The 25,797-nt window shown below is 49.9% G+C and overlaps 3 protein-coding genes across 3 annotated transcripts in view; 2 read left to right on the top strand and 1 right to left on the bottom strand.

Annotated features, from left to right (window-relative positions):
• The window catches only part of RAB38 (RAB38, member RAS oncogene family), a 63,168-nt gene extending 43,434 nt beyond the window's left edge, over window positions 1-19,734 (bottom strand). Inside the window, exons 1-2 of the mRNA XM_064140467.1 lie at window positions 19,301-19,734; window positions 16,759-16,862 (exon numbers count right to left, since the gene is read on the bottom strand). Coding sequence (XP_063996537.1) covers window positions 16,759-16,846 — 88 coding nt within the window. The 5' untranslated portion in view covers window positions 16,847-16,862; window positions 19,301-19,734. The remainder of the gene's footprint in view (window positions 1-16,758; window positions 16,863-19,300) is intronic.
• Window positions 9,230-10,928, top strand: LOC135193195 (T-cell activation Rho GTPase-activating protein-like). Its single transcript, XM_064176740.1, has 5 exons — window positions 9,230-9,247; window positions 9,478-9,639; window positions 9,780-9,889; window positions 10,221-10,410; window positions 10,638-10,928. The coding sequence occupies exons 1-5, from the start codon at window positions 9,230-9,232 to the stop codon at window positions 10,926-10,928; spliced, it is 771 nt and encodes a 256-aa protein (XP_064032810.1).
• Window positions 19,735-23,892: 4,158 nt separating the features above from the next.
• LOC135173268 (T-cell activation Rho GTPase-activating protein-like) lies at window positions 23,893-25,590 on the top strand. Its single transcript, XM_064140041.1, has 5 exons — window positions 23,893-23,910; window positions 24,141-24,302; window positions 24,443-24,552; window positions 24,883-25,072; window positions 25,300-25,590. Exons 1-5 carry the CDS (start codon window positions 23,893-23,895, stop codon window positions 25,588-25,590), a joined length of 771 nt encoding a protein of 256 aa, XP_063996111.1.
• Window positions 25,591-25,797: the final 207 nt, after the last annotated feature.

Below are 25,797 nucleotides of genomic sequence, written 5' to 3' on the forward strand. Positions count from 1 at the left end.
GTGGCATCCTGGCCTGGATCAGGAACAGTGTGGCCAGCAGGACAAGGGAGGGTATTCCTTCTCTGTACTTAACACTGGTCAGGCTACACCTTGAGTGCTGTGTCCAGTTCTGGGCTACTCAGTTCAAGAGAGATGTTGAGATACTGGAATGTGTCCAGAGAAGGGCAACAAAGCTGGTGAGGGGCCTGGAACACAGCCCTGTGAGGAGAGGCTGAGGGAGCTGGGGGTGTGCAGCCTGGAGAAGAGGAGGCTCAGGGGGGACCTCATTGTAGCCAACTGGGGGTTGGTCTCTTCTGCCAGGCAACCAGCAGCAGAACAAGGGGACACACTCTCAAATTCTGCCGGGGGAGGTCTAGGCTGGATGTTAGGAGGAAGTTCTTGCCAGAGAAGAGTGATTGGCATTGGAATGGGCTGCCCAGGGAGGTGGTGGAGTTGCCATCCCTAGAGGTGTTCAAGAAAAGCCTGTCTGAGGCACTTATGGCCATGGTCTAGTTGATTGTCCAGGGCTGGGTGATAGGTTGGACTGGATGATCTTGGAGGTCTCTTCCAACCTACCTGAGTCTATGATCCTGACTGAAGAGTTCAGCTGATTTCATGTGGTAATGATGCTGCTGCAACAGTCAATGTTCCTATTCACATCCAGTTTGAATCTCCACACCTCCAGCTTTGATCTATTCCCCCAAGTCCTGTCACTCCCTGAGAGCCTAAAAAGTCCTTCCCCAACCTTTTTGTAGGCCCCATTCAAAAACTGGAAGGCCACAATAAGGTCACCTGGAAGCCTCCTCTTCTCCAGGCTGAACAGCCCCAACTCTTTCAGTGCTCAAGCCCTCTGACCATCCTTGTGGCTCACACATGTCCACATCCCTCTTGTAATTAGGGCTCCAGCACTAGATGCAGTACTCCAGGTGGGGTCTCACCAGAGCAGAGGGGGAGAATCACCTCCCTCAATCTGCTGGCCACATTTCTCCTGATGCAGCCCAGGCTCTGGTTGGCTTTCTGGGCTACTGGCTCTTGTTGAGCTTCTTGTCCAGCAGCACCCCCAAGTCCCTCTCCTCAGGGCTGCTCTCCAGCCAGTCACTGCCCAGCCTGGATTTGCGGTTGGCATTGCCTCCACCCAGACGTAGGACCTTGCAGTTGGTCTTGTTGAACCTCATGAGGTTGGCTTGTGCCCACCTCTCCAGCCTGTCCAGGTTCCTCTGGATGGCATCCCTGCCCTCCAGTATGTCTGCTGCACCACACAAGGCTTACTGTTTTGGTCAGTGTTAGTATAACTTTCCTCAGCTGATAATGACTAATAGCAGAAGAAAGTTAAAGGGAGAAACTTGATACTTGAACCTATATGGTCGACTGCTCAAACATGGCCAGAGATGCTCACAGTCTCTGTGTGCCACAAGGTCAGACCATGTGCAACACATGCACTTGCTTTTCCTAGACCCAGAACATGTCCAGGCAAGTCTGGGCCATGTCCAGGTCACCAGACCTAGAAGCTCCCAGTCCGCTGTCTGTTTTAGGGCATGTTTGGAGCTTGTCCTTCCAGAACAAGCTCACAGAAACCAACTGCAAGATGCTGCCACATATGTTAAACACCAAGAAAAGCTGTAGTGATCTCAGACTGGGCATTTCTTATACAAGCAGTGGACATTTTTGCCTGATGAAAGTTTTAATGGACTGATGTCCACCAAAGAGCCAACTTCTCATCTGATGTATTCTAGCTAGCCTACATCACAGTTTCTGCCCCAGAAAGCTCTCTTAGCCTCTAAACATGCAATGGCTCAGTGGAGAATGTAGGTCTGTGTGTTCCTCTAAGAGTAAAACCAGGCACTGAGCTGACCATTATGTGGGACAGGACTCATGGGCTGGCCATATCAGTCCATGTGCCAAGTTTTCACCTCTCACCAGACAGAACTAGGATGTTAAAGGCAGGTTTCAATATGACAAAACTGAGAACAAAGCTACAGTTTTGGAAATTCAGAGATTAAAATATGCTCATCCTCTCCTTGCAGCATACAGGTTCACATCCATTTCATCCTGAACATGGCAAGTTTCTGAGCTTTTCCCACTCTCCGCAACCTCTGTGGAGAATCCTTGGAATACCAAAAGACATTTTCTTGTTGTCCTTTCTAGCACCTGACTGTACTGGCTGTCTTTGCCCTTTTAATTAGTTCCCTGATCCTCTAGGCTCTGCCTTTGCCACTTCTCCTTCTAGAGGTCTCCTCTTGCCTACTGACCTCATTCATGATTCAGGGAAGAAGCAATTCAGGTGTCTTTCCAGAAGGAACTCTCTGACCCTGAAACAGCTGCCAGAATTCCACTTTTATTTCTGTTACCCAGAAACAAGGCTCTGAAAAGGGAATAAGACACAATAAAATTGTCTATAAAGACAGTGTTGGGCTTGAGTTCCTTCCACCTTCTACTCATTATTTATCCTGTTCTCAGCACAGTGCTTCAAGGCTCAGCAAGAAAAGCTCCTGCACGCTGAACACTGTTTGGACTCCGGAGGATGGCCAAGCCTGGTCCTGGAAGCTTTATCTTTTACCCGCCTGAACATGAGCCAGCAGTGTGCCCAGGTGGCCAAGGGAGCCAGTGGCATCCTGGCCTGCATCAGGAATGGTGTGGTCAGCAGGAGCAGGGAGGTCATTCTGCCCCTGTACTCTGCACTGGTTAGACCACACCTTGAGTGCTGTGTTCAGTTCTGGGCCCCCCAGTTTAGGAGGGACATTGAGATGCTTGAGCGTGTCCAGAGAAGGGCGACAAGGCTGGGGAGAGGCCTTGAGCACAGCCCTACGAGGAGAGGCTGAGGGAGCTGGGATTGGTTAGCTTGGAGAAGAGGAGGCTCAGGGGTGACCTTATTGCTGTCTACAACTACCTGAGGGGTGGTTGTGGCCAGGAGGAGGTTGCTCTCTTCTCTCAGGTGGCCAGCTCCAGAACAGGAGGACACAGCCTCAGGCTGCGCCAGGGGAGATTTAGGCTGGAGGTGAGGAGAAAGTTCTTCACTGAGAGAGTCATTGGACACTGGAATGGGCTGCCCGGGGAGGTGGTGGAGTCGCCGTCCCTGGGGCAGTTCAAGGCAAGGTTGGACGTGGCACTTGGTGCCATGGTCTAGCCTTGAGCTCTGTGGTAAAGGGTTGGACTTGATGATCTGTGAGGTCTCTTCCAACCCTGATGATACTGTGATCTCAATAGTCAATACAAGCAAGCATCAGAGATAAGCAGAATAAGTAACACCCTGTGTATCTCAGTCCTGGTGAAGGATTTCCAGATTGAGATGTTTGGCTGTGCTCTCAACTGCAAAAATAAAAGGTGATTAGAATGTCCCTTCTGTTTGTGTATGTATATATATACACAATATATATTCCTTTTATATGTATATAAAAGGAAAGCCAGGACAAGTTGCTAAGCACCTAAAGCTCTTCTCAAATCTTGCCCTTTTGTAGCTTTTTTATGAACACATAACACAGTAAGAAAAGATCAACAAGTAATTCAGAAATGCTAGGCTACCTTCAAACATTTTTTGACCACTTTATTCCAGTTTAGCAATCTTTTCAAACAGCAACAGAAACCCCTACCCATTATGAAAGTCATTTCAGCAATGAGACATCTGCCCTTTCCCCTGGGAACCAGGCTCCCAGCTATGATTCTTTATCTGGCCTATAACACAAGAGAGCCATCATCTGTCATGGGAGTATCAGCATTTATTTGTGGAAGTTTGATTGCAGGGAATGGTGTAAATGATTTAGAAGGCAAATATGAACTTTGCCATAGCTGATTATTTATAAGTTCAAAACAACACAGAAATTAATGCTGAGGAAGGCAACTGTACTCAGAGACCTGCAGCTGAACCCTTAAGCCATAGATTTTGTAGTAATTAACATTGCTTCCCTCTAGCTGTAGCACAGCAAAATCCAATGCAAGACCTATAGGAGAAGAAAGTAACATATAGCAACTCACTTAAAGGCATCGAGCTCTGTGTTCAAATAGCCTGTTCACCTACATACACCCACTTATATTGCAGTGCTTTGGCCAGGTTTTTTTGTAGCAATAGGAAGGAAAATGGATGCCAGGCTTCATCATGTTCTCATGCTTAGGTTAGCCTTCAGAAGCTTGTTTTGAATGAGTCTTTCTCATATTGTTCTGGTCATGATCTTTTGCCTCTCCATTCTGTTCCACTCCTATGAAGCATCAGGATTTTGCTATTAAAGTATCTTATCTTTTTATCTGCCTGCTGCTGAAAAGGATTTCTGTGGCACAACTTCTTTATACTGTAGCTAATTAAGTGATCTTTTTATTTTTTAATTCTTCTCCCTCTTTTAGGATGTCTGTTGTTTCAGGATGCCCTTCATTATCTGTTCTGAATGTCCTGATGGACTTCATGCAGATGTGCTGGGAATTTCATATTCTGGGAATTTAATATGCTGCCAACCCAGGTGCCATCAGCACCTGCCTTTCCTACAGTCCATTTCCTGCCACCACTCCTGATTGTTCCACACCTGGGCAGACCCATTCATTTCCCATTTGCAGCAGCTTTAGTGCTTGTATTACAAACCTCTACAATCTTAATGGATAAGACTGAACTAACATCCAAGTTCTGTTTTGCCAGGCTCTCAACAAAAAAAGAAAATAATCACCCTCTCAATGTTACAGCTGAAAAATCAGCCTTTAGCAATTAAGAAGATGCAATCATCCTATTTGTACTTCTTTCCTCAGGGCAGAACTTACAGGAAATGGATATGTCTTGTGGAAAGAAGCATTGCATTGCTTCTACTTTATCACCCCACTAGTGGGTTTTATGTATCTGCCTTAGCCTTTTAGCCAATTTCTTGTAATTGATTCCCCACCCCAACTGGATGGAGCTTCCTGCAGTAGTTATCCTGCTGAAATGTGAACATGTGCATGCAATCCTGAGGTTAATAGAGGGCTTCAGGAAAGGAGGGAGAAATGGAACTGAGTGACAAAATTCACAGCCTCGGCACCCTTATTAACATAAGAGATTTAGAAAGGAAATCTTTGTGCAAAACCACAGTACTGTTCAGACTGCAGACTTAGTCACCCAATCTGCAGACCTTGAGCTTTTGGAACAATGCTCTTTATGCCTAAATACTTACAGGTTAGGTGAGAGGGCCCCAAAATAAGATCAGAATTTTAAGTGTGCTCAAGAAAATTTACCAGAATCTCAATGCAGGACCAAGGGCAGAGTAGTGAGCCACGTGGCAGGAGACTGTTGCATTTGGCATCTCAGTTTTTAGCTAAAGCAATGATTTTTAAGAGGTCACAGCATGCCTGCTTTCAGGAAGATTTATCTTCTGAGATATGCTAGTTTTTTTCTTCAGTCATTAATCCTAATAAGACAAAAAAGTCTTAGGGAATCCCCCACACAGCCCAGACTAAAACTCCTATTTATTCTGGAAGAAAAGAGACTGTTTGGAAAAGACTATGTGGAAGAGACCAGACCATAACTTCTTCTTATATTACTGTCACAAATGTTTAGTGAGTAAAGAAAGTATTAGGAAAGATAGTTAAGGTTGTAAAAAATCCACATGCTGCATCTGATTGTACTTCCTTTTAAAATACAACTGTAAAGATTCTGTACTGTCAGTCAATTATTTCTGGAAATTCTTCTCATCTTATATGTAAGTCAGGGAAACCCCAAATTCCTTTCTTCCCTCTCTCACTCTGTGGGTTTGAATGGGAGAAGAAAGGTGTGAAAACCTGCTTCTCCCTTCTGCCTGCCCTGCAGGCTTCAAGGGAGGCAACAAAAGGTGCATTACTGCACATGGGCTGACCCATGTGGAAGCCCACGCTGAAACTGGGTTGGTGATTGGCTGTGTTTTTGTGCCCCCTATAAATGGTAAATGGACACTCTGTCTAGAAAAGGGATAAACAGAGCAAGGGTTCCCACCTTGAGGGGTCCTGCCTTTAGAATTCCCGTCTTGAAAGAGCTTCTGCCTTAACAGAGTGCCTGGCAGGATAGGTTCCTGCCGTGTCTGGATAGTGCCCACTTTTGCACAGCTCCTACCTTTTGGACAGCTCTTGGTTTTATCCCGACCCTGCTTTTGGAGGGTTCTCCCCACCTTTGCACCCTTTGTGCAAACCTGCAGGCTTGGCAAGCCCTGAGGTCCTTTGAGTGAGAAAGAGAGAGAAAGATGGTGGCAACTGGACCACTCCCTCTCAAACTCCATCAGTAGCCAACTTCCTGGCTGCCTCCTGGACTGGGGGACCACAGCAGTATTGAGTCTCCCCTGTCACTCTGAAGGCAGCATCGTTCCACGAGCATCCTACTTGGGAAGAAGTGCTCAAGACATTTCCAAGGAGATTTAGGCTCGAGGTGAGGAGAAAGTTCTTCACTGAGAGAGTCATTGGACACAGGAATGGGCTGCCCGGGGAGGTGGTGGAGTCACTGTTCCTGGGGCAGTTCAAGGCAAGGTTGGAAGTGGCACTTGGTGCCATGGTCTAGCCTTGAGCTCTGTGGTAAAGGGTTGGACTTGATGATCTGTGAGGTCTCTTCCAACCCTGATGATACTGTGATACTGTGTGATACTGTGACTTGCCTCAGACTTCTGTGGCATGGATCTCCATTATTGGATATTGCCTGCAATGTCAGAAGGCTGCTCCTGCAGAGGAATCCAGTAAGGGATCGCTGCTGAATGCCTGTCTCGCCTCAGTGAGTAAGCTTTTCCCTTAATCTTCTGCTCAGCCTGATTGATAGTGGGGTAAAGCTGTGTTTATAGCTTAGCCTTTTCCATTTCCTGACTTTATAAATATCTAAATTTATCCATAATATCTTCTTTTGTTGGAAGTCACTCTTGATTGAACTGAATCTGTTAATAAACTAAACTAATTTTGTATATAGTTTTGGGGGTGAGGTTCCACCCAAGAGGAAGAGGAGGTGATGTATTATTCTATAAACAACTGCAGCATGTCCCAAGATTGCCATCCCTTGTTCTTGGAGGTGACTTTAAGCTGCCAGGTATCTGCTGGGGCCTTAACAGAGCAGAGAGGAGACAGTCCAGAAGGTTCTTAGAGAGTGTGGAGGATAGCTTCTTGACACAGCTGGTGTGCCAGCCTACCAGGGGCAAGGCTCTGCTCAACCTGCCATGTACAAATAGAGAGGGCTGTTTGGAAGCTGTCTGGGGTGCAGTGACCACGAAATAACAAAGCTTTCAATGTGAAGTAAAGCTGAGGGGAATCAACAGAACATCCACACTGGACTTCCAGAGGGCAGACTTGAGCTTATTCAAGGAACTAACTTGAAGGGTACCTTGGAGAAAAGCCCTTAAAAGCAAAGGGGTCCAGGAAGGTAGGACCTGCTTGAAGAAATCTTGAAGGCACAGGAACAGGCTGGGTTGATGTGCAGAAAGTGAAGCTGGCATGTAAGACAACCAGCCTGGATGGGCAAGGGACTGCTAAAGGAATTAAGGGGAGAAAGAGGGCACATCACCTTTGGAAAGAGTGGGACATAACTCAGGAAAAAATTAAGGATGTTGCCAGGTAGTGTAGGAAGAAAATCAGGGAGGCAAAAGCCCAGTTCGGACTTCGCCTGGCCACTGCTGTGCATTGTAACAAGAAATGTTATTGTAAATATAGTAATGACAAAAAGAGGGGCAGGGATAACCTCCACACTCTACTGGACAAGGAGGGCAATGTAGTAACGAGAGATGAGGAGAAGACAGAGGTACTTAACAGGGAGCAGTATAGCCCCTTCTGTAATCCAGGAGGAAGCAGTTAGGGACCAGTTAAGCCTCAATGGCTGTGCCCCAAGACAGTAAAAGGTGCAACACAAATATCCTGCAGTTACACTGGCCCCAGGAACACAGAAAGCCAAGTGTTTAATGTGAAGAATCTCACTTTTGCACCCAGAAAGAGCCTCTTCTAGATGACATTTCCATTCTGTAACAAAGCATGTCTCTCTGCTACACACAGACTGACAGAGGAACACTGCCATAGAGGGAACAATGCCCAGAGATGACAAGGAGTTTCTACCTAACTGCTGGATTTATGTGAAGTGCATTCCCTGCCTTTATTTTGCTTGTTCAGTAACCTTGGAGGATGCTCACAACTTCAGCTTGTGCAGTTTTCAGTGCGCTGTTCTGCTCTGCAGCCCCTCTCCATCCTAGAGACACTGCTGCTCTGCAGACAGCTGCTGCCTCAAGAAGGCAGCTTTGCACCTGCTCTATCTACTGTGGTCGGCAAAGCCAACTCCTTCTGAGTTATCCACGAGAATGCCAACACCACCTTCTACAGGGACATGTGAAGAACAAAGATGGCATTAGGAGGTTGTAGTTAAGGAAGCTCTGCCTCGACCTTCTCGCCAAGTTGCAACCTCTGTCACCCCGTCCCATAGCAGGACAGAGCTCTTCCACTTGGGCTTCTGCCTGGGCCTTTCTCACACTCATGGCAGTGGCCCCAGGAGTGCTGCAGAGAGAGGGAGCCTGACTCTGGATAGCACTGGAATGTGCACAGTGTGTCCTGGGACTGCTGGAGATCAGGGTAGCAGAAAAGGCCATGGAGGTCCCAGCTCAGCAGCAGCCAGCAAGGTGCCAGTGCCCAAAGGCAGCAAGTGGTACCCTGGGCTGCACTGGGCAAAGCTTCACCAGCAAGTACCCAGTGTTGGTGAGACCACTATGAGGGAGACTTGGGCATGCTGGGGAGAGCCCTCCGGGGCCCCTCCCCCACCCCTACCCCGAATGACCGTTGGGCTACTGTTGCCTTCACCTGGCGCTGCCTGGCAACGGCCCCAGTGCCTGCAGGGAGCACACAGGAGAGGCAGCAGGAGAGCAAAGCTCCTCTTCACCAGCATCCCCATTTAACATCTTTGGCTTAGCTCGGTTCTTCCCTGGTTTTCCATTACATCCCACACGAGGCTCCTCCACATCTTGGCAGCATGGGCCAGCTGAACTGCTGCAGGGGCTCCAGGTAGGCTTCAGTCAGGGCTCGGGGACACCTCAGCACAGCTGGGACCCACAGCAGCCACACTGCTCATGCCTGGTGCTCTCTGCTCTGCAGGGTTGAACCTGAGCCCGTGCAGCAGAGCCCACCTGTCCCAGCACTGCCCAGGCCACTGCTCCGTGAGCGCCTGCAGCTGGCTCTTGGAAGGAGAATGAGGCTGCCCTGGCCCTTTAGGCAAAGAGAGACCTCAGCCACCACTGTAGATGTGCCCAGACCATCGGGCACTGGTGGCTCAGGTCTTCTCTTTGGCCAGCCCCTGGCTGCTCTGTGCAGCCAGGATGGCAGGATGCCCCAGCCCATCCAGGTAAGCAAAGCCTGCCCAGGGCTTCCCCATCCTGCTTGCTCCTCTGGCAAGTGGTGGCCCCAGCAGAGGGGCTCTGGGTAGGGCTCGACCCAATGTCACCATCCTCCTGCCACCCTCTGTCCCACACCGCTGAGAGCTGTGGAGCCCTCCACACTTGCTGCTGCCCCTGAGCAGCCTCCAGGCAGGGCTGGGGCGGCAGGCAGGCAGCTCTCTCCCTCTGTCTGCTGCAGGACCTGCTGGCTCTGCTCCACCAGCGGGGGCCATCCACAGAAGGGATCTTCCGGCTGGCAGCTGGCGAGAGAGACTTAGGGGCCCTCCGGGAGGCCCTGGACAGCGGGCAGGAGGTGCCCCTGCAGAGCCAGCCTGTGCACCTGCTGGCTGCCACCCTGAAGGTGAAGCCTGCTGACCTGCAGCCCAGCAGCTCTGGGCTCTCTGGTGCTGATGGGCACCGGTGAGAGCAGGAGCCGAAAGCCAGTGGCTGCTGGCGAGCCAGGGCTGGGCAAAGCCTCAGCCAGAGCCTTTGCCATTGCAGGACTTTCTGCGGAAGATCCCTTCCAAGCTGCTGGAGGCTGAGCTGTACCAGCAGTGGATGGGAGCCCTGCACAAGAGCAGCAGGCAGGCGAGGCTGGCGGCGCTGAAGGAGTAAGTGTGCTCAGCAGCCTGCCTGCTCCTCAGGGACTGGCAGAGCTTGGCACTTGCCTGCACACCAGTGGCCTCCTTGCCCAAGCTGTGTGTGCTGCCAGCCACCTCTAGCTGCTGAGGGCTGGAGCTCTGGGGGCAAGAGGCACACCAAAGCATTCCTCTCCTTGCAGCAACTCCTGCACACACTGGGGGTTGCTCCACCGAGGAATTCCTGCCAGAAGGGCAGGCAGGGAGGGAGGTGGGCAGGGAGCCTTCCTGCAGCTGGTCTTGGGTGCCATCAGCCTGTGCTGACAGCATCCATTTTACTGACCTTGTGTTCCTCTTTGCTCAGGGTCACCAGCAAATTGCCCCAGGCCAACCTCATTCTCCTCAAGAGCTTGCTGTCCCTGCTGCATAACATCAGCAGCAACACGGACAGCAGCAGGATGAGCGCTCGGAGCCTTGCCATCTGTGTTGGGCCAAACTTGCTGAGCCCAGTGGAGGAGCCACCCCTGGACATGCTACTGGAGGTGACAAGCAGGGTATGCTGCCTTTCCTGGCTGGCTACAGCCTTGCAGGCCCTGCTGAGCTTTGCTGTTCAGAGGAACCTGCCTGCCTCCTCTCTGCAGCAAACACTTGGTGGGGAGCTGCCTGGAAGAGCAGCCCCACAGCTGCAGCTTTCTGTGCAGAAGCCAGGCTCAGCAGTGGGAAAGGCTCTTTGGCTCAGCTTCAGCCTCCCAGGTGGGAACCAATGGTTGTCTGTGTGCAGGTGACAGAGCTGGTGGAGCTGCTCATTGAGATGCAGGGAGAGCTGTTTGCAGAGGAGCAGGTGCCTGGCTCGGATGGACCATCAGTTGAGGAAGAGCCAGGAACCACAGAGGTACATGAGTCCACAAACACCATGACAACAAAAGCCTCCTCCCTCAAAGGGGGCACTGCTGCCACAGGGACAACCAAGCTCATCTGCCAGCCCACAGCTCTGCAGAAGTGCAGAGTAAGGCTGATGCCAGATGGCCATCACACTTTGGGTGGTGATCCCAAGAGAAGTGAGCTGAGTTGAACTGAGCTAAGCAAAGCCACCCATGGGATCTGCCTTCCAGAGCTCAAGTAGCAATTGGAAGCAATTTTGAGACCTCAATTGAGGTCTCAAAAATCCACATTTCTCTTGCAGGTGCCTCCACTTGCTCCTGGAAGGGACCTCCTGAAGAGCTCCTCTGAGGAGAGCAGGTAAAATGAAGGCAGCTTTGATAAAGAGCAGAGCTGCTGCAAGGGGATGATGGAAGTTCTTCACAGAGAAAGTGATTTCCCATTGGAATGGGCTGCCCAGGGAGGTGGGGGAGGCACCGTCCCTTGAGGTCTTCAAGAAAAGACTGGATGAGGCACTCGGTGCCATGGTCTACTTGACTGGATAGGGCTGGGGGATAGGTTGGACTGGATGATCTTGGAGGTCTCTTCCAACCTGGTTGATTCTATCATTCTATGGCTTTACCTGTCTCACAATGCTATTGGACGGAAAGTTCTCCAGGCTCTTCACAAGTCCATCATGAGCGAAGAGCAGGCTCCGAGGAGGGATGTGATGAGAAGCCAGGAAGGAAGAAGAAGAAGAAGCTGGAAGGAGTTTGCAGGCCTGGGCAGAGAAGGAAATCCAAGCAGGCAAGACGAAGGAGGAGCCCAGGTGTGTAGCAGACTCTGCTGTCTGTCCTTCAAAGCTCATGATGGGGTTCTGAGGACAGGCAATGTTTCTGCAGTGCCCCTGGGAGGACATGTGTGTCAGGAGAGAAATCCCACCCCAGCACAGGCACTTTTCACTTGGCACTTGTTAGCAGCTGCTACAGCAGGACCCCTCTCACTCATCTACCAGAGGTGTGGGCAGTCTGGAGAGCTCCTTGCTGACTGCAGACTCTCCTGCCTTGCTCCCATTTACAAGAAGGCTGTGAGGCAAGACCCAGGGAAGTACAAACATGTTAGTCTGACCTCAGGACCTGGAGAAATGCTAGGTGAGGCCATACTGTCTAATACTCAGAGGCATTTCACACAAAGTGGAACTAACCCAAATGCCACATTCTGCATATGGGACAAAGTAGAGAGTGAGCTGCTGACCCTTCCTGCCTGACATCCAGAGCCAGCACCTGTGCAAGGGTTGTAAGCTGCATCAAGGAGTGTTCAGGCTCGATCTTAGGAAGCGTTTCTCTGCTGTGAGGGTGGTCAAACACTGCCACAGGCTTCCTAGAGAGATGGCCTTTAGTTTTGCTGCATACACCAACTGCAGGAGGCATCACATGAAAAATGAAACTGAGAATGTTATAAGCACGCTTAGAAACACCTGGAAGGAGCTGTACATGCATGGTGAACAATGATCAGCGATGACTTGGGTCCTCTCCAAGCTCTTCTCTCTCAGCTGACCCTTGTCCCTAATTCCTGTTTGTTTTTCTCCCCTTCTTTCTCCAGGAAGCTGGAAGACACTTCCAAAGAAATGTCTCCTTCATGTGCACCACCATGCCTTGTCACATTACCCTTCTGAGGCCCCCTACCTAGTGAAACCCTGCTCCATCTCCATGCTTTTGAATTGTCTTTAGAGTTACTGTAGTGATAGGTAGAGTTAGAGTTGTTGCACTTAGTGTTAGACCTATTTACACTCACAGCTTAGGGTTAGAGGCGTTTACCATTATTATTCTTGCTATACCTGTTGTTAGTTAGAGTTGTTAGTTACTGTTCTTGTTAGACCTTTTGGTAGAGTTGTTGTTGTTAGAGTTGATACAGTGATAGCGGTAGGTAGAGAGATGACTTCTTACTTTAGATTTGTTGCCATTTCAGTTAGCTATAGAGTCGTTACAATTATTGTTGTTACTAGTTAGTTGTTGTTACAGTTCTTGTTATACCTGTTGGTATAGTTGTTGCTACAGTGATAGTTATAGGTATAGAAATCCCCTTGCTCCATCCCTCTTCTATGGATAGAGACATTCGTCCCAGTAGTGGTCCCTGAGGAATGCCACTCATTACTGGTCTGCATTTGGATGTTGAGCCCTTGCAAGTGACTCTTGAGCATGACCATCCAGCAAATTCCTTATGTAGCGAGTGGCTTAATCCCACCCCTCAACATCTGAGGAGCTGGGGGGATACCAGCAGGTGAAGCTCTCACAGCCTGTGCCATCACAATCACAGTGCAGTACTACCTCCTCACTTCTAAGCTTGACCAACTCCTGCATTTAAATGCCTTTTGGCTTGCAAGGACAAAATGCCATGGCTGGCCTTCAGCCAGTGACTCCCAGACGGACTTTTCTGTACTTGGCCCCAGAAACTGAGAATCCAAATCTATCACGTTGGCCACATACCAGCTCAGTCAGGCTGACTGACATTGCTCTGAAACAGAGAAAAGCAGAACATCTACAAACTGCAGTCAGCCAGAGGTGAACAAGTGGATTGATGACAGTTGCTGGGGGCAGCAATAGTGACAGACTCTTCTCACTACTCTCTTGTGTTCACAGTAGCACCAGTGCAGTCGCCACACACAGGCAGTGACTGAGACAGGTGTGGAACTAATTAAATAACAGTGTTATTCAAAATGCATGTGACTAACATGAGACAAGTCATGGGCATAGCAAGAAGCTTGCTTCTGGTATTGCACTGCAGCCAGTCTCATCTGTCAAAACGAAAGCACAAGCTACAACTTCAGCCATCCTTGATTGTTTCAAGTTATTTTCACCTTCAGTATCACAATTCCAATCAATGACTCAAAAAAGTAGTGGGTGACTTCCTCAGAGATGTTCATGAGCACATGAACTACCACATCATCACTATGCCCATACACAAGACACAAACCACATGCACAGTCAGAGGAAAGTAGTGTTGCCCATCTCAGTAACATTTTCCCCAGGAAAAAACACTTCTATGGAAGAAGAAGTAAGAAGAACATTAAAACTTCAAAATAAAAGGCGTATTTCAGGCAAAGAGGCAACTTGGGCAACTTCAAGATGTGCTGCAGCTGTTACCAAGGGGTTAAGTCCTCACAGGACTCAGTTTTGCAGTAGCGTCAATAAAATGAAACGAGAATGCACAAATACCCTGCTCCAGTTCTTTCAGCTGAAACAATCCAATGCACAGTAGCAGCTCTTCCAGGAGCTCTTGTTCAAATTGTGGCAAAGCAAGTTCTGAATCTCCAAACATGACTCAGCATTTTTTGGCAAGGTGTAAAAAAAAAAGCAAGCCACAAGCATGAAGTTAACCTTCACCTGCCCCTCAATGAATAAACTAGAGGCAAGCATCATAGAATGGTTTAGGTTGGAAGGGACCTTAAAGATCATCTAGTTCCAGCCTCCCTGCTGTGGGTAGGGACAGCTTCTACTGGAGAGGGGCCAATGGAGGCTACAAGGATGCTGAAGGGAGTGGAACATCTGTCTGATAAGGCCTGGAGAAGGCTGAGAGGAGATCTTAGGAAGTTTACAAACACCTGAAGAGTGGAGTCAAGGCCAGGCTCTTTTCAGAGATGTTCTGTGACAGGACAAGAGGCAGTGGGTACAAACTGGAACCTAGGAAGTTCCACCTCAACATGAGGAAAAAGTTTGGTGTGAGGGTGCTGAAGCCCTGGAGCAGGCTGCCCAGAGAAGTTGTGAAGTCTCTTTCTGTGGAGACTTTCAAGAGCTGTCTGCATGCATTCCTGGGTGACCCTGCTTTGGCAGGGGAGTCAGATTTGAAGATCTCCAGAGGTCTCTTCCAATCTCTACCATTCTATGGTGAAATTACCTCTAACAGTGCTAATGTGAGCAGAATGCAGGGCCAGGCTGTTCTCTCTTTATTAATCCTGAGTTACAGGAGTGCAATAAAGCTGATGCTTTGAGCCAGCTAATGGCTTCGGCACTGATGTTCTGGTGGGACATGCATAAAGCTACCCATTTGCATGCTGCAAGTGTTTTGATGGTAAGAATCAGTAGTTCTTGTCAAATTCTGAAACTGAAGCAAAAGGGTGATTTCCCTTCTAAGTCAAATGGAGTATCTTTAATTACAGACAACTGTCCCATTTTTCTGTATTTTATACATCCCCCTACACCTAAAGAGAGACCCTCAAATAGGCAGCACTATGTATACAAAAATGCTAAGTAAATTGGCCAGATCACGGATTAGCAGATTATTCAACATGTTATCTTCTAGCCATGACACTGAGACTTTCCTTCAAGCCACCCTTATTTACTCCAGTGAAGAAGAGCAAAGACCAAAGCTGCATTAACCAAATAACAGCAGTTTCATCTAGAAAGAAAGGGTTCACTCCAAGTTTACACTTATAGTTGTTTACCATTTTTCTTCTTGCTAACCCTGCTGTTAGAGTTGTTGTTACAGTTACTGTTCTTGTTATACCTTTTGGTATAGTTGTTGTTAGAGGTGTTATTGTGATAGTTGGAAGTATGGAGATGACTTCTTTGGACTTCTTACAGGTACAGTTAGCTATAGTTATAGTCATTACAATTATTGTAGTTACTAGTTAGAGTTGTTGTTACTATTCTAGTTGTTGCAGTTCTTGCTATGCCTTTGGTATAGGTGTTACAGTTGTAGTTGTTACAGTGATAGTTATAGGTATAGAGATCCCCTGCTCCTTTCCTTTTCTGTGGATAGAGGTTAGACTAGGTCTGTCTTCTGGGTCTTCCCCTCTTCTCTTGTCTTTCTAATAAACTGTAATAAGGTTGGATAGCTTCCAGTCAGCAGGAAGACTCTGCCTAGACTCCCAAGACCTCTGGTAGGTGATTGAGAGGGTTCTGCCATGCCATCTGCTAATCCCTTCAGTACTCTGGGATGAATCCTATCAGTCCCCATGGACTTGGGACCATCCTGAAGAGATTTAAAATGCTCTCTTAGAATGCCAGAACTTTGATGCTCTCTGTAAAAAACTCCTGAAGGCACTCTGAATAACAGAGAAATGCTTTGCAATCCTCTGCTGCTGCTTTCTATGTCAGAAGGGCTGCCTATCACTGCCAGAGCTGTCCCACAGATGCCTTAATGGTTGTGCCCTAAGAGAGCAGAAGGTGCAACACAAACATCCTGCAGGTCCACTGGCACCACAAACACAGAAACCACAAGTTAAATGTGAAGAATCTCACTTTTCCACCCAGAAACATCCTTTTCTCGATGACATTTTCGTTCTGTAATAAAGCATCTCTCTGGTACATACGGATTGATACACCAGCATTGCCAATAGATTACAAGGGGGTTTGACTTGTCAGATTTATAGAATGATAGAATGGTTTGCGTCAAAAGGGTATTACAGACCATTCATCCCCTTCATTTTGCTTGCTCTTAGCTTCCAGTACCACCTCTCTAAGTTTGCCTTGAAGGCTCCTCATGACTTCAGCTTTTTGCTATAGGTCTCAGAGCCAACTGCTCTTGAGAGCTCACAGGCTAAGGAGCAATGTCACAATATAGTTAACACTTACTGGCTGTCTCATCATTCCAGAGCACCTGTCTGGTCAGACAGGGAAGAACTCAGCTTGTCTGTGTCATGTAGCTATCTTTCTCATGGAGTAAGACAGGCACAAAGGACCAATATTTCATTAGTAATATATGGCCCCTTCCATATGCTTAGATACAGTATGGAAATCATAGAATTGTTTTGGACAGAAGAAAACTTTAAGATCGTTGAGTCCAAACATTATCTAACTCTGCCAAGTCTGCTGGAACCATGTCCCATGGCACCCCGCAGTAAATCAAGAGCTTAACTCTCTTTTAAGGCCTACTGGTTTGTATTACTTCACCTTGAATTCTAACACTACTAAGAATAGGATTTAGACAGGTTTTCTGGACCATTTCATTTCATGGTGATTACTAATCAATGACAATAAAAGTTGTGCAAAGATCTTCATATTTCAGCACTGTCTAAAATACTGTAATTAAGAAACAAAACTCACTTGCTTTTGTTGCTACCTGTTGGGCAGTATTAGGAGGTGGGTTCAGTTTCTTCAGTTCATCAAGGCATTCTTCAGCAGTCAAGTTCATTCTTCAGCATGTCTTTCTGTTAAGGAGGGGTTTGAATCTGGGTTAGAAGTGAATTTTAATGAGGCCAATATAAACATGATTAAATAGTTTATTAACTATGTATATAAAGAAATTTTCCCCAAACTAATTTACAATTAACACACACAGCTGCTATTATGTGCTTGGTAAAACTAAACTTTGCAGAATGTCTATATTTACAATCAGATTGAATTTCAGTGATTGAGGAAAGGTTCTAGAGAAAGGCTTACTAGTGGAGAGTCCTGCAGCACAAACTGCCCCTGAAAGGTTAAGCATAAACTTTCACAGACTTCAGAAAAGGGAGTTACTCACTGGTTAACTCTCCGTATTTGTAAACCAAAAGCGTATGTAGAAGCATGAATGAGAAAAAAATACATAGTCCCAGCCACGTGGTGGCCTTCCATGTGCCGATGGTGCGGCAGGGCTTTGATTCTTGGTTAGTTCAGATTGAGAACACTGCCAGAGAAGGTCCACGGGCACGAATCAAGTCCTCCGTGGCTCTCAGTAAGTCATCGAACTGTCAGCCACCTGGGCAAAGCAGGGTCCAGGTTTGCAGGCTGGAGCAGTCCGGTCTGTTACTGTCTATAGCAAGTAGTCAGCCCTCGGGTTGGAAGGTCTCAGGGTCCCAGCTCGTTGCTAGGTCATTGCCTAGACTCGGCCGGAGGCATAGCGACTCGGGCTCGGCTGAGCTCAGGCGGGCAGCTGTATCCCAGCCTGGGGCAAGCCGTTTCAGTCCCTTGGCTCGGTGCAGAAGACAGGCAGGGTCAGGGCTTCTCTTCGCGGGGGAGGCAAGTCCCCGGCTACGCGCGGTGCAGAGTCATGGCACACAAAGGCAGGCAAGGCAAATGGGTAGCGAAGAAAACAGGCGGCAGCAGCAGCAGCAAACAAACAGGTTTGCTAGGTGTTAAGCATTTTGACGAGTGCCTTTGACCAACAGCAACAGACAAAAACACCCTTAGAACCAATCCTAACTTACTTCACCAAAAAAGGGAGATGCTCATACCTAGCATTCCTGACCTGTGCCTACCAAAGCCAAAGCAGGCTGCAGCACAAGGCCAAATGCGGGCCCTTGTGACAGACGGAGAGGCGCCATGGCTTTACTCCGCTTTCTGGGGCTTCTTCCACCCTGGATGAAGGAGGGGAGGGGGGAACCAGGGTGGGTATCCGCTAAATGTTTAGGATATGTCTTGGATATGTATTCTAGGTGCAATTTGGACCCCCCACCACACTTTCAGCTGAATTTTGTCCCTTGAAGGTGCAGTGATCAAGGCAAATAATTTTAATCATTGCTATCAGTTTTCTCCAACTTGGAGGAAATGACTTGGGATGGATGCAGTCCAGTTTACTACCTACATACTCACAGGATTTTTTGGCAAAGAGCTAGCTGCCTTTTACAGCAGGTGTTACTGGGTGCAGTGATGGAAGCCCTGTTCCAGTACCTCGCCATCTTCACTGTAAATGACCTCTTCCTAATGTACAATCTAAATCTCCCCTCCTCCAGCTTAAATGCATTCCTACTTGTCCTATCACTGCAAGTCCTTGCAAAAAGCTCCTTGCAGGCCCAGTTCAGGTACGGGAGGGCTGATAGAAGGTCTTCCTAGAGCTGGGGGGGATACCAGCAGGTGAAGCTCTCACAGCCTGTGCCATCACAATCACAGTGCAGTATTATCTCACTTGTAAGCTCGACCAACTCTCGCATTTAAATGCTTTTTGGCTTGCAGGAACAAAACACTCTGGCTGGCCTTCAGCCAGTGACTCCCAAATGGACTTTCTGTACTTGGCCCACAAACCCAAACAGAAATTGAGAACCCAGATCTATCATGCTGGCCACACACCAGCTCAGTCAGGCTGACTGACATTGCTCTGATCAACTCTGAAACAGAGAAAAGCAGGACATCCACAAACTGCAGTCAGCCAGAGGCGAACAAGTAGATCGATGACAGCTGCTGGGGGCAGTGATAGTGACAGACCACTCGGAGTACTCTGCCACCTTCACAGCAGCACCAGCGCAGTCACCACACACAGGCAGTGACAGGGACAGGTGTGGAACGAATTAAGTAACAATGTTATTCAAAATGCATGTGACTAACATGAGAGGAGTCATGGTGAACAGCAAGCATTTTTATATTCCCAGTGCCATGAGTATCAGCAAGAGTTTCATGATGAGTTAGTAACCTCATGGCTGAAGGATAGTAAAAAACAGTAAGAAATACCTAATTTTTTGTTACATTCTCAAGCTAATCTCAAATCCTGGAGACACTAGCAAAACCCAAGAACCTAGCACACCCATACACTCATGAAAATACCTGCTGAATCAGAACAGACACTTCCAAATGCATGAAATACTCACAATGCATTCATTCTGTGCAGTGTGTCTGACTGTGTTTGGATAAAACCTCATGCTGCAGCTTAAATATCAGAGGTCCTCTCTCTTACCATCGGCCACTCATTGTCTCTGGGTCTGTTTATGCTGGCCGTGATGGGGAGCACCTTGCCTGGTTTCACCTGGGCAAGTAACAAGAGCCGCTGCCGAGGTTGCAGCTGAAGAAGCTCCTCATACCACCAAGCTAGGAGGCAGCAAGTCGAGCGGCAAGCAAGCCAAGCCCCGCAGCCAGCCAAGCCGCAGCCTGCCGCTCAGCCTCTTGAGTTGCCTGCACGGCTCAGCACAGACTCGTCCCTCCGGGACAAGCAGAGCCCAGGCCCCTGCAGTCCCTGCACAGCACCGCAGGCGCGGGAGCTGCCGGCCGCGCTCCGCTGCGCGGCTGCACGCACGCACCGCGCCTGCGCAATGCGAACTGCGGCGTGCGGAGAGCGCGGGCAGAGGCCGAGTGCCGCCGCTCAGCCGCGGCTCTCCTCTGCGGCACCTCCTGCCTGGCGTCCCCTCCTGCCTGGCGTCCCCCTGGGGCAAGCCGGCGCCTCGGGAAAGTCTCTTTCTCCTCTGAATTGCTCTTTGCCCCGTGGGCATTCTCCTGACTTCCCCAAATGGTTACCTGCGCCTGTGTGTCCCAACCCCCCCCACAGCTGAACGCTGTGAACCTGCACATAGACTTCATTAATATGTTAACGGGATTTTGATAGGAATAAACGGATAATTTAATTAATTGTTCTGTCAAACATGAATATTACTAACTCTTTATAACATGAGGTGTGGCAGAATTGAGACAAGTGTGAGAGATGGGCCCAAGCCAACCTCAAGAAGTGAAGACAGCCAAGTGCAAGGTCCTGGAGATGGGTTGGGGCAATCTGAGTAGTAAATGCAGGGTGGGCAAGGAGTTACTGCAGGGTGGTCTTGAGGAAAAGAACGTGGGGGTTTCAGCTGATGGAAAACTCAACCCAAGCCAGCAGTGTGTGTTGCAGCCCAGAAGGGAAATCCTGTGCTGGGCTGTACCAAAAGTGTGATCAGCGAGAGGAGAGGCAGATGTGACTCTCTTCTGCTCTCCTCTCCTGAGACACCACCTGGAGTACTCTATCCAGTTCTGGTGCCCCCAGCATAAGAAGGGCCTGGAACTGTTGGAGTGGGTCCAGGGGAGGGTCACAAAGGTGACCAGAGAGCTGTCCCTGAAGAATTCCCTCTGCATAAGAATGAGAGCCAAAGGCAACAGAGAACCTTGTGGTTGGCCTCTATTAAAGGCTGCCTGATGAAGGGGAGCTAGAGGAGGCTTCACACTTGCAGAGTCTTGTCCTGCTGGGGGACTCCAACTACCACAACACCTGATGGAAAACTGGAACAGCAAGCTGTGTGCAGTCGAGGAGACTTCTGCAGTGCCTCAGGAATAACTTCCTGAGCCAGGTAAGAGACAGCCCTGGCCGAGAGAATGCAATACTGGACCTGATGGTCACAAATGCAAGTGCACTCGTCAGTGATGTCAAGATGTAAAAGGGGCAGCCTGGGATGCAGTGATCACACACTGGTGGAGTTTGCAAGAAGGAACTGCACAGACAGTGGAAGCAGGGACAGGAAACCTGGGAGAGGAATAGGAACACCAGCCAGTTGTCTAGAGATGAGGCCAGGAAGGCCAAGGCACAGTTAGAACTGAACCTGGTAAGGGATGCAAAGAATAAAAAGAAAGGCTTCTGCAGGCACATCAGCCAGCAAAGAAAGGTTAAAGAAAGTGTTCCCCTTGTGAGGAGTGAGGATGGAGAGCTGATGTCAAGACAGGAGGAGAAGGCTTTTATTGCCTCAGTCTTCACTGACAGACTTGCTCCCTCCCAGGTCAACAGACCATTAGGCATGCAGCAGCAGGGTATAGTCTGTCCCACTGTAAGGCAAGATCAAGTTCAGGCCCACCTGAGGAACCTGAACATCCATAAATCTATGGGACCTGATGAGTTGTCACAGGCAAGCTCTGAGTTCTCCTCCCTTAGACCAGACAGGTGCTCTGGAGTGATGAGACACCTCTCAGGCATTACCTACATTGCAACATCACTCCTTAGCCTGACAGTGCTCAAGAGCAGTTGGGTTTGAGCACCAAAAAAACCCCAGTAACCAATACAAAGTGTAAAAGCTGAAGTCCTGAGGAGCCTCCAAGATAAACTTAGGGAGGTTTTACTGGAAGATAAGAACAGGAAAAAGAAAGGCAGTAAATGATCTGAAATGCACTCAACTTAAGTCTGGCAGTTAGGCAGACTAATAAGACCAACCTACTGGTTGGAGTCTGTTGCAGGCCACCCAAGAGCAAGAGGAGGTGATGTATTATTCTATAAACAACTGCAGCATGTCCCAAGATTGCCATCCCTTGTTCTTGGAGGTGACTTTAAGCTGCCAGGTATCTGCTGGGGCCTTAACAGAGCAGAGAGGAGACAGTCCAGAAGGTTCTTAGAGAGTGTGGAGGATAGCTTCTTGACACAGCTGGTGTGCCAGCCTACCAGGGGCAAGGCTCTGCTCAACCTGCCATGTACAAATAGAGAGGGCTGTTTGGAAGCTGTCTGGGGTGCAGTGACCACGAAATAACAAAGCTTTCAATGTGAAGTAAAGCTGAGGGGAATCAACAGAACATCCACACTGGACTTCCAGAGGGCAGACTTGAGCTTATTCAAGGAACTAACTCGAAGGGTACCTTGGAGAAAAGCCCTTAAAAGCAAAGGGGTCCAGGAAGGTCCAGGAAGAAATCTTGAAGGCACAGGAACAGGCTGGGTTGATGTGCAGAAAGTGAAGCTGGCATGTAAGACAACCAGCCTGGATGGGCAAGGGACTGCTAAAGGAATTAAGAGGAGAAAGAGGGCACATCACCTTTGGGAAGAGGGGGACATAACTCAGGAAAAAATTAAGGATGTTGCCAGGTAGTGTAGGAAGAAAATTAGGGAGGCAAAAGCCCAGTTCGGACTTCGCCTGGCCACTGCTGTGCATTGTAACAAGAAATGTTATTGTAAATATAGTAATGACAAAAAGAGGGGCAGGGATAACCTCCACACTCTACTGGACAAGGAGGGCAATGTAGTAACGAGAGATGAGGAGAAGACAGAGGTACTTAACAGGGAGCAGTATAGCCCCTTCTGTAATCCAGGAGGAAGCAGTTAGGGACCAGTTAAGCCTCAATGGCTGTGCCCCAAGACAGTAAAAGGTGCAACACAAATATCCAGCAGTTACACTGGCCCCAGGCACACAGAAAGCCAAGAGTTTAATGTGAAGAATCTCACTTTTGCACCCAGAAAGAGCCTCTTCTAGATGACATTTCCATTCTGTAACAAAGCATGTCTCTGTGCTACACACAGACTGACAGAGGAACACTGCCATAGAGGGAACAATGCCCAGAGATGACAAGGAGTTTCTACCTAACTGCGGGATTTATGTGAAGTGCATTCCCTGCCTTTATTTTGCTTGTTCAGTAACCTTGGAGGATGCTCACAACTTCAGCTTGTGCAGTTTTCAGTGCGCTGTTCTGCTCTGCAGCCCCTCTCCATCCTAGAGACACTGCTGCTCTGCAGACAGCTGCTGCCTCAAGAAGGCAGCTTTGCAGCTGCTCTATCTACTGTGGTCGGCAAAGCCAACTCCTTCTGAGTTATCCACGAGAATGCCAACACCACCTTCTACTGGGACATGTGAAGAAGAACAAAGATGGCATTCGGAGGTTGCAGTTAAGGAAGCTCTGCCTCGACCTTCTCGCCAAAGTGCAACCTCTGTCATCCTGTCCCATAGCAGGACAGAGCTCTTCCACATGGGCTGCTGCCTGGGCCTTTCTCACACTCATGGCAGTGGCCTTAGGAGTCCTGCAGAGAGAGAGGGAGCCTGACTCTGGATAGCACTGGAATGTGCACAGTGTGTCCTGGGACTGCTGGAGATCAGGTGGCAGAAAAGGCCATGGAGGTCCCAGCTCAGCAGCAGCCAGCAAGGTGCCACTGCCCAAAGGCAGCAAGTGGTACCCTGGGCTGCACTGGGCAAAGCCTCACCAGCAAGTACCCAGTGCTGGTGAGACCACTATGAGGGAGACTTGGGCATGCTGGGGAGAGCCCTCCGGGGCCCCTCCCCCACCCCTGCCTTGAGTGACCGTTGGGCTACTGTTGCCTTCACCTGGCGCTGCCTGGCAACGGCCCCAGTGCCTGCAGGGAGCACACAGGAGTGGCAGCAGGAGAGCGAAGCTCCTCTTCACCAGCATCCCAACTTCACATCCTTGGGTTAGCTGGGTGCTTCTCCTACTGGCCACTTCGTTCCACACGAGGCTCCTCCACATCTTGGCAGCATGGGCCAGCTGAACTGCTGCAGGGGCTCCAGGTAGGCTTCAGTCAGGGCTCGGGGACACCTCAGCACAGCTGGGACCCACAGCAGCCACACTGCTCATGCCTGGTGCTCTCTGCTCTGCAGGGATGAACCTGAGCCCGTGCAGCAGAGCCCACCTGTCCCAGCACTGCCCAGGCCACTGCTCCGTGAGCGCCTGCAGCTGGCTCTTGGAAGGAGAATGAGGCTGCCCTGGCCCTTTAGGCAAAGAGAGACCTCAGCCACCACTGTAGATGTGCCCAGACCATCGGGCACTGGTGGCTCAGGTCTTCTCTTTGGCCAGCCCCTGGCTGCTCTATGCAGCCAGGATGGCAGGATGCCCCAGCCCATCCAGGTAAGCAAAGCCTGCCCAGGGCTTCCCCATCCTGCTTGCTCCTCTGGCAAGTGGTGGCCCCAGCAGAGGGGCTCTGGGTAGGGCTCGACCCAATGTCACCATCCTCCTGCCACCCTCTGTCCCGCACCGGTGAGAGCTGTGGAGCCCTCCACACTTGCTGCTGCCCCTGAGCAGCCTCCAGGCAGGGCTGGGGCGGCAGGCAGGCAGCTGTCTCCCTCTGTGTGCTGCAGGACCTGCTGGCTCTGCTCCACCAGCGGGGGCCATCCACAGAAGGGATCTTCCGGCTGGCAGCTGGCGAGAGAGACTTAGGGGCCCTCCGGGAGGCCCTGGACAGCGGGCAGGAGGTGCCCCTGCAGAGCCAGCCTGTGCACCTGCTGGCTGCCACCCTGAAGGTGAAGCCTGCTGACCTGCAGCCCAGCAGCTCTGGGCTCTCTGGTGCTGATGGGCACCGGTGAGAGCAGGAGCCGAAAGCCAGTGGCTGCTGGCGAGCCAGGGCTGGGCAAAGCCTCAGCCAGAGCCTTTGCCATTGCAGGACTTTCTGCGGAAGATCCCTTCCAAGCTGCTGGAGGCTGAGCTGTACCAGCAGTGGATGGGAGCCCTGCACAAGAGCAGCAGGCAGGCGAGGCTGGCGGCGCTGAAGGAGTAAGTGTGCTCAGCAGCCTGCCTGCTCCTCAGGGACTGGCAGAGCTTGGCACTTGCCTGCACACCAGTGGCCTCCTTGCCCAAGCTGTGTGTGCTGCCAGCCACCTCTAGCTGCTGAGGGCTGGAGCTCTGGGGCAAGAGGCACACAAAAGCATTCCTCTCCTTGCAGCAACTCCTGCACACACTGGGGGTTGCTCCACCGAGGAATTCCTGCCAGAAGGGCAGGCAGGGAGGGAGGTGGGCAGGGAGCCTTCCTGCAGCTGGTCTTGGGTGCCATCAGCCTGTGTTGACAACATCCATTTTACTGACCTTGTGTTCCTCTTTGCTCAGGGTCACCAACAAATTGCCCCAGGCCAACCTCATTCTCCTCAAGAGCTTGCTGTCCCTGCTGCATAACATCAGCAGCAACACGGACAGCAGCAGGATGAGCGCTCGGAGCCTTGCCATCTGTGTTGGGCCAAACTTGCTGAGCCCAGTGGAGGAGCCACCCCTGGACATGCTACTGGAGGTGACAAGCAGGGTATGCTGCCTTTCCCGGCTGGCTACAGCTTTGCAGGTCCTGCTGAGCTTTGCTGTTCAGAGGAACCTGCCTGCCTCCTCTCTGCAGCAAACACTTGGTGGGGAGCTGCCTGGAAGAGCAGCCCCACAGCTGCAGCTTTCTGTGCAGAAGCCAGGCTCAGCAGTGGGAAAGGCTCTTTGGCTCAGCTTCAGCCTCCCGGGTGGGAACCAATGGTTGTCTGTGTGCAGGTGACAGAGCTGGTGGAGCTGCTCATTGAGCTGCAGGGAGAGCTGTTGGCAGAGGAGCAGGTGCCTGGCTCAGATGGACCATCAGCTGAGGAAGAGCCAGGAACCACAGAGGTATGTGAGTCCACAAACACCATGACAACAAAAGCCTCCTCCCTCAAAGGTGGCACTGGTGCCACAGGGACAACCAAGCTCATCTGCCAGCCCACAGCTCTGCAGAAGTGCAGAGTAAGGCTGATGCCAGATGGCCATCACACTTTGGGTGGTGATCCCAACAGAAGTGAGCCGAGTTGAACTGAGCTAAGCAAAGCCACCCATGGGATCTGCCTTCCAGAGCTCAAGTAGCAATTGGAAGCAATTTTGAGACCTCAACTGAGGTCTCAAAAATCAACATTTCTCTTGCAGGTGCCTCCACTTGCTCCTGGAAGGGACCTCCTGAAGAGCTCCTCTGAGGAGAGCAGGTAAAATGAAGGCAGCTTTGATAAAGAGCAGAGCTGCTGC

The sequence above is a fragment of the Pogoniulus pusillus genome, chromosome 3 (assembly GCF_015220805.1).
Source record: "Pogoniulus pusillus isolate bPogPus1 chromosome 3, bPogPus1.pri, whole genome shotgun sequence".
Taxonomy (NCBI): domain Eukaryota; kingdom Metazoa; phylum Chordata; class Aves; order Piciformes; family Lybiidae; genus Pogoniulus; species Pogoniulus pusillus.

Coding starts and splice junctions, on each gene's coding strand:
- LOC135193195 (XM_064176740.1), top strand. Junction 9,640..9,779: donor TGCTGGCTGCCACCCTGAAG/GTGAAGCCTGCT, acceptor TTGCCATTGCAG/GACTTTCTGCGGAAGATCCC. Junction 9,890..10,220: donor AGGCTGGCGGCGCTGAAGGA/GTAAGTGTGCTC, acceptor CTCTTTGCTCAG/GGTCACCAGCAAATTGCCCC.
- LOC135173268 (XM_064140041.1), top strand. Junction 24,303..24,442: donor TGCTGGCTGCCACCCTGAAG/GTGAAGCCTGCT, acceptor TTGCCATTGCAG/GACTTTCTGCGGAAGATCCC. Junction 25,073..25,299: donor TACTGGAGGTGACAAGCAGG/GTATGCTGCCTT, acceptor GTCTGTGTGCAG/GTGACAGAGCTGGTGGAGCT.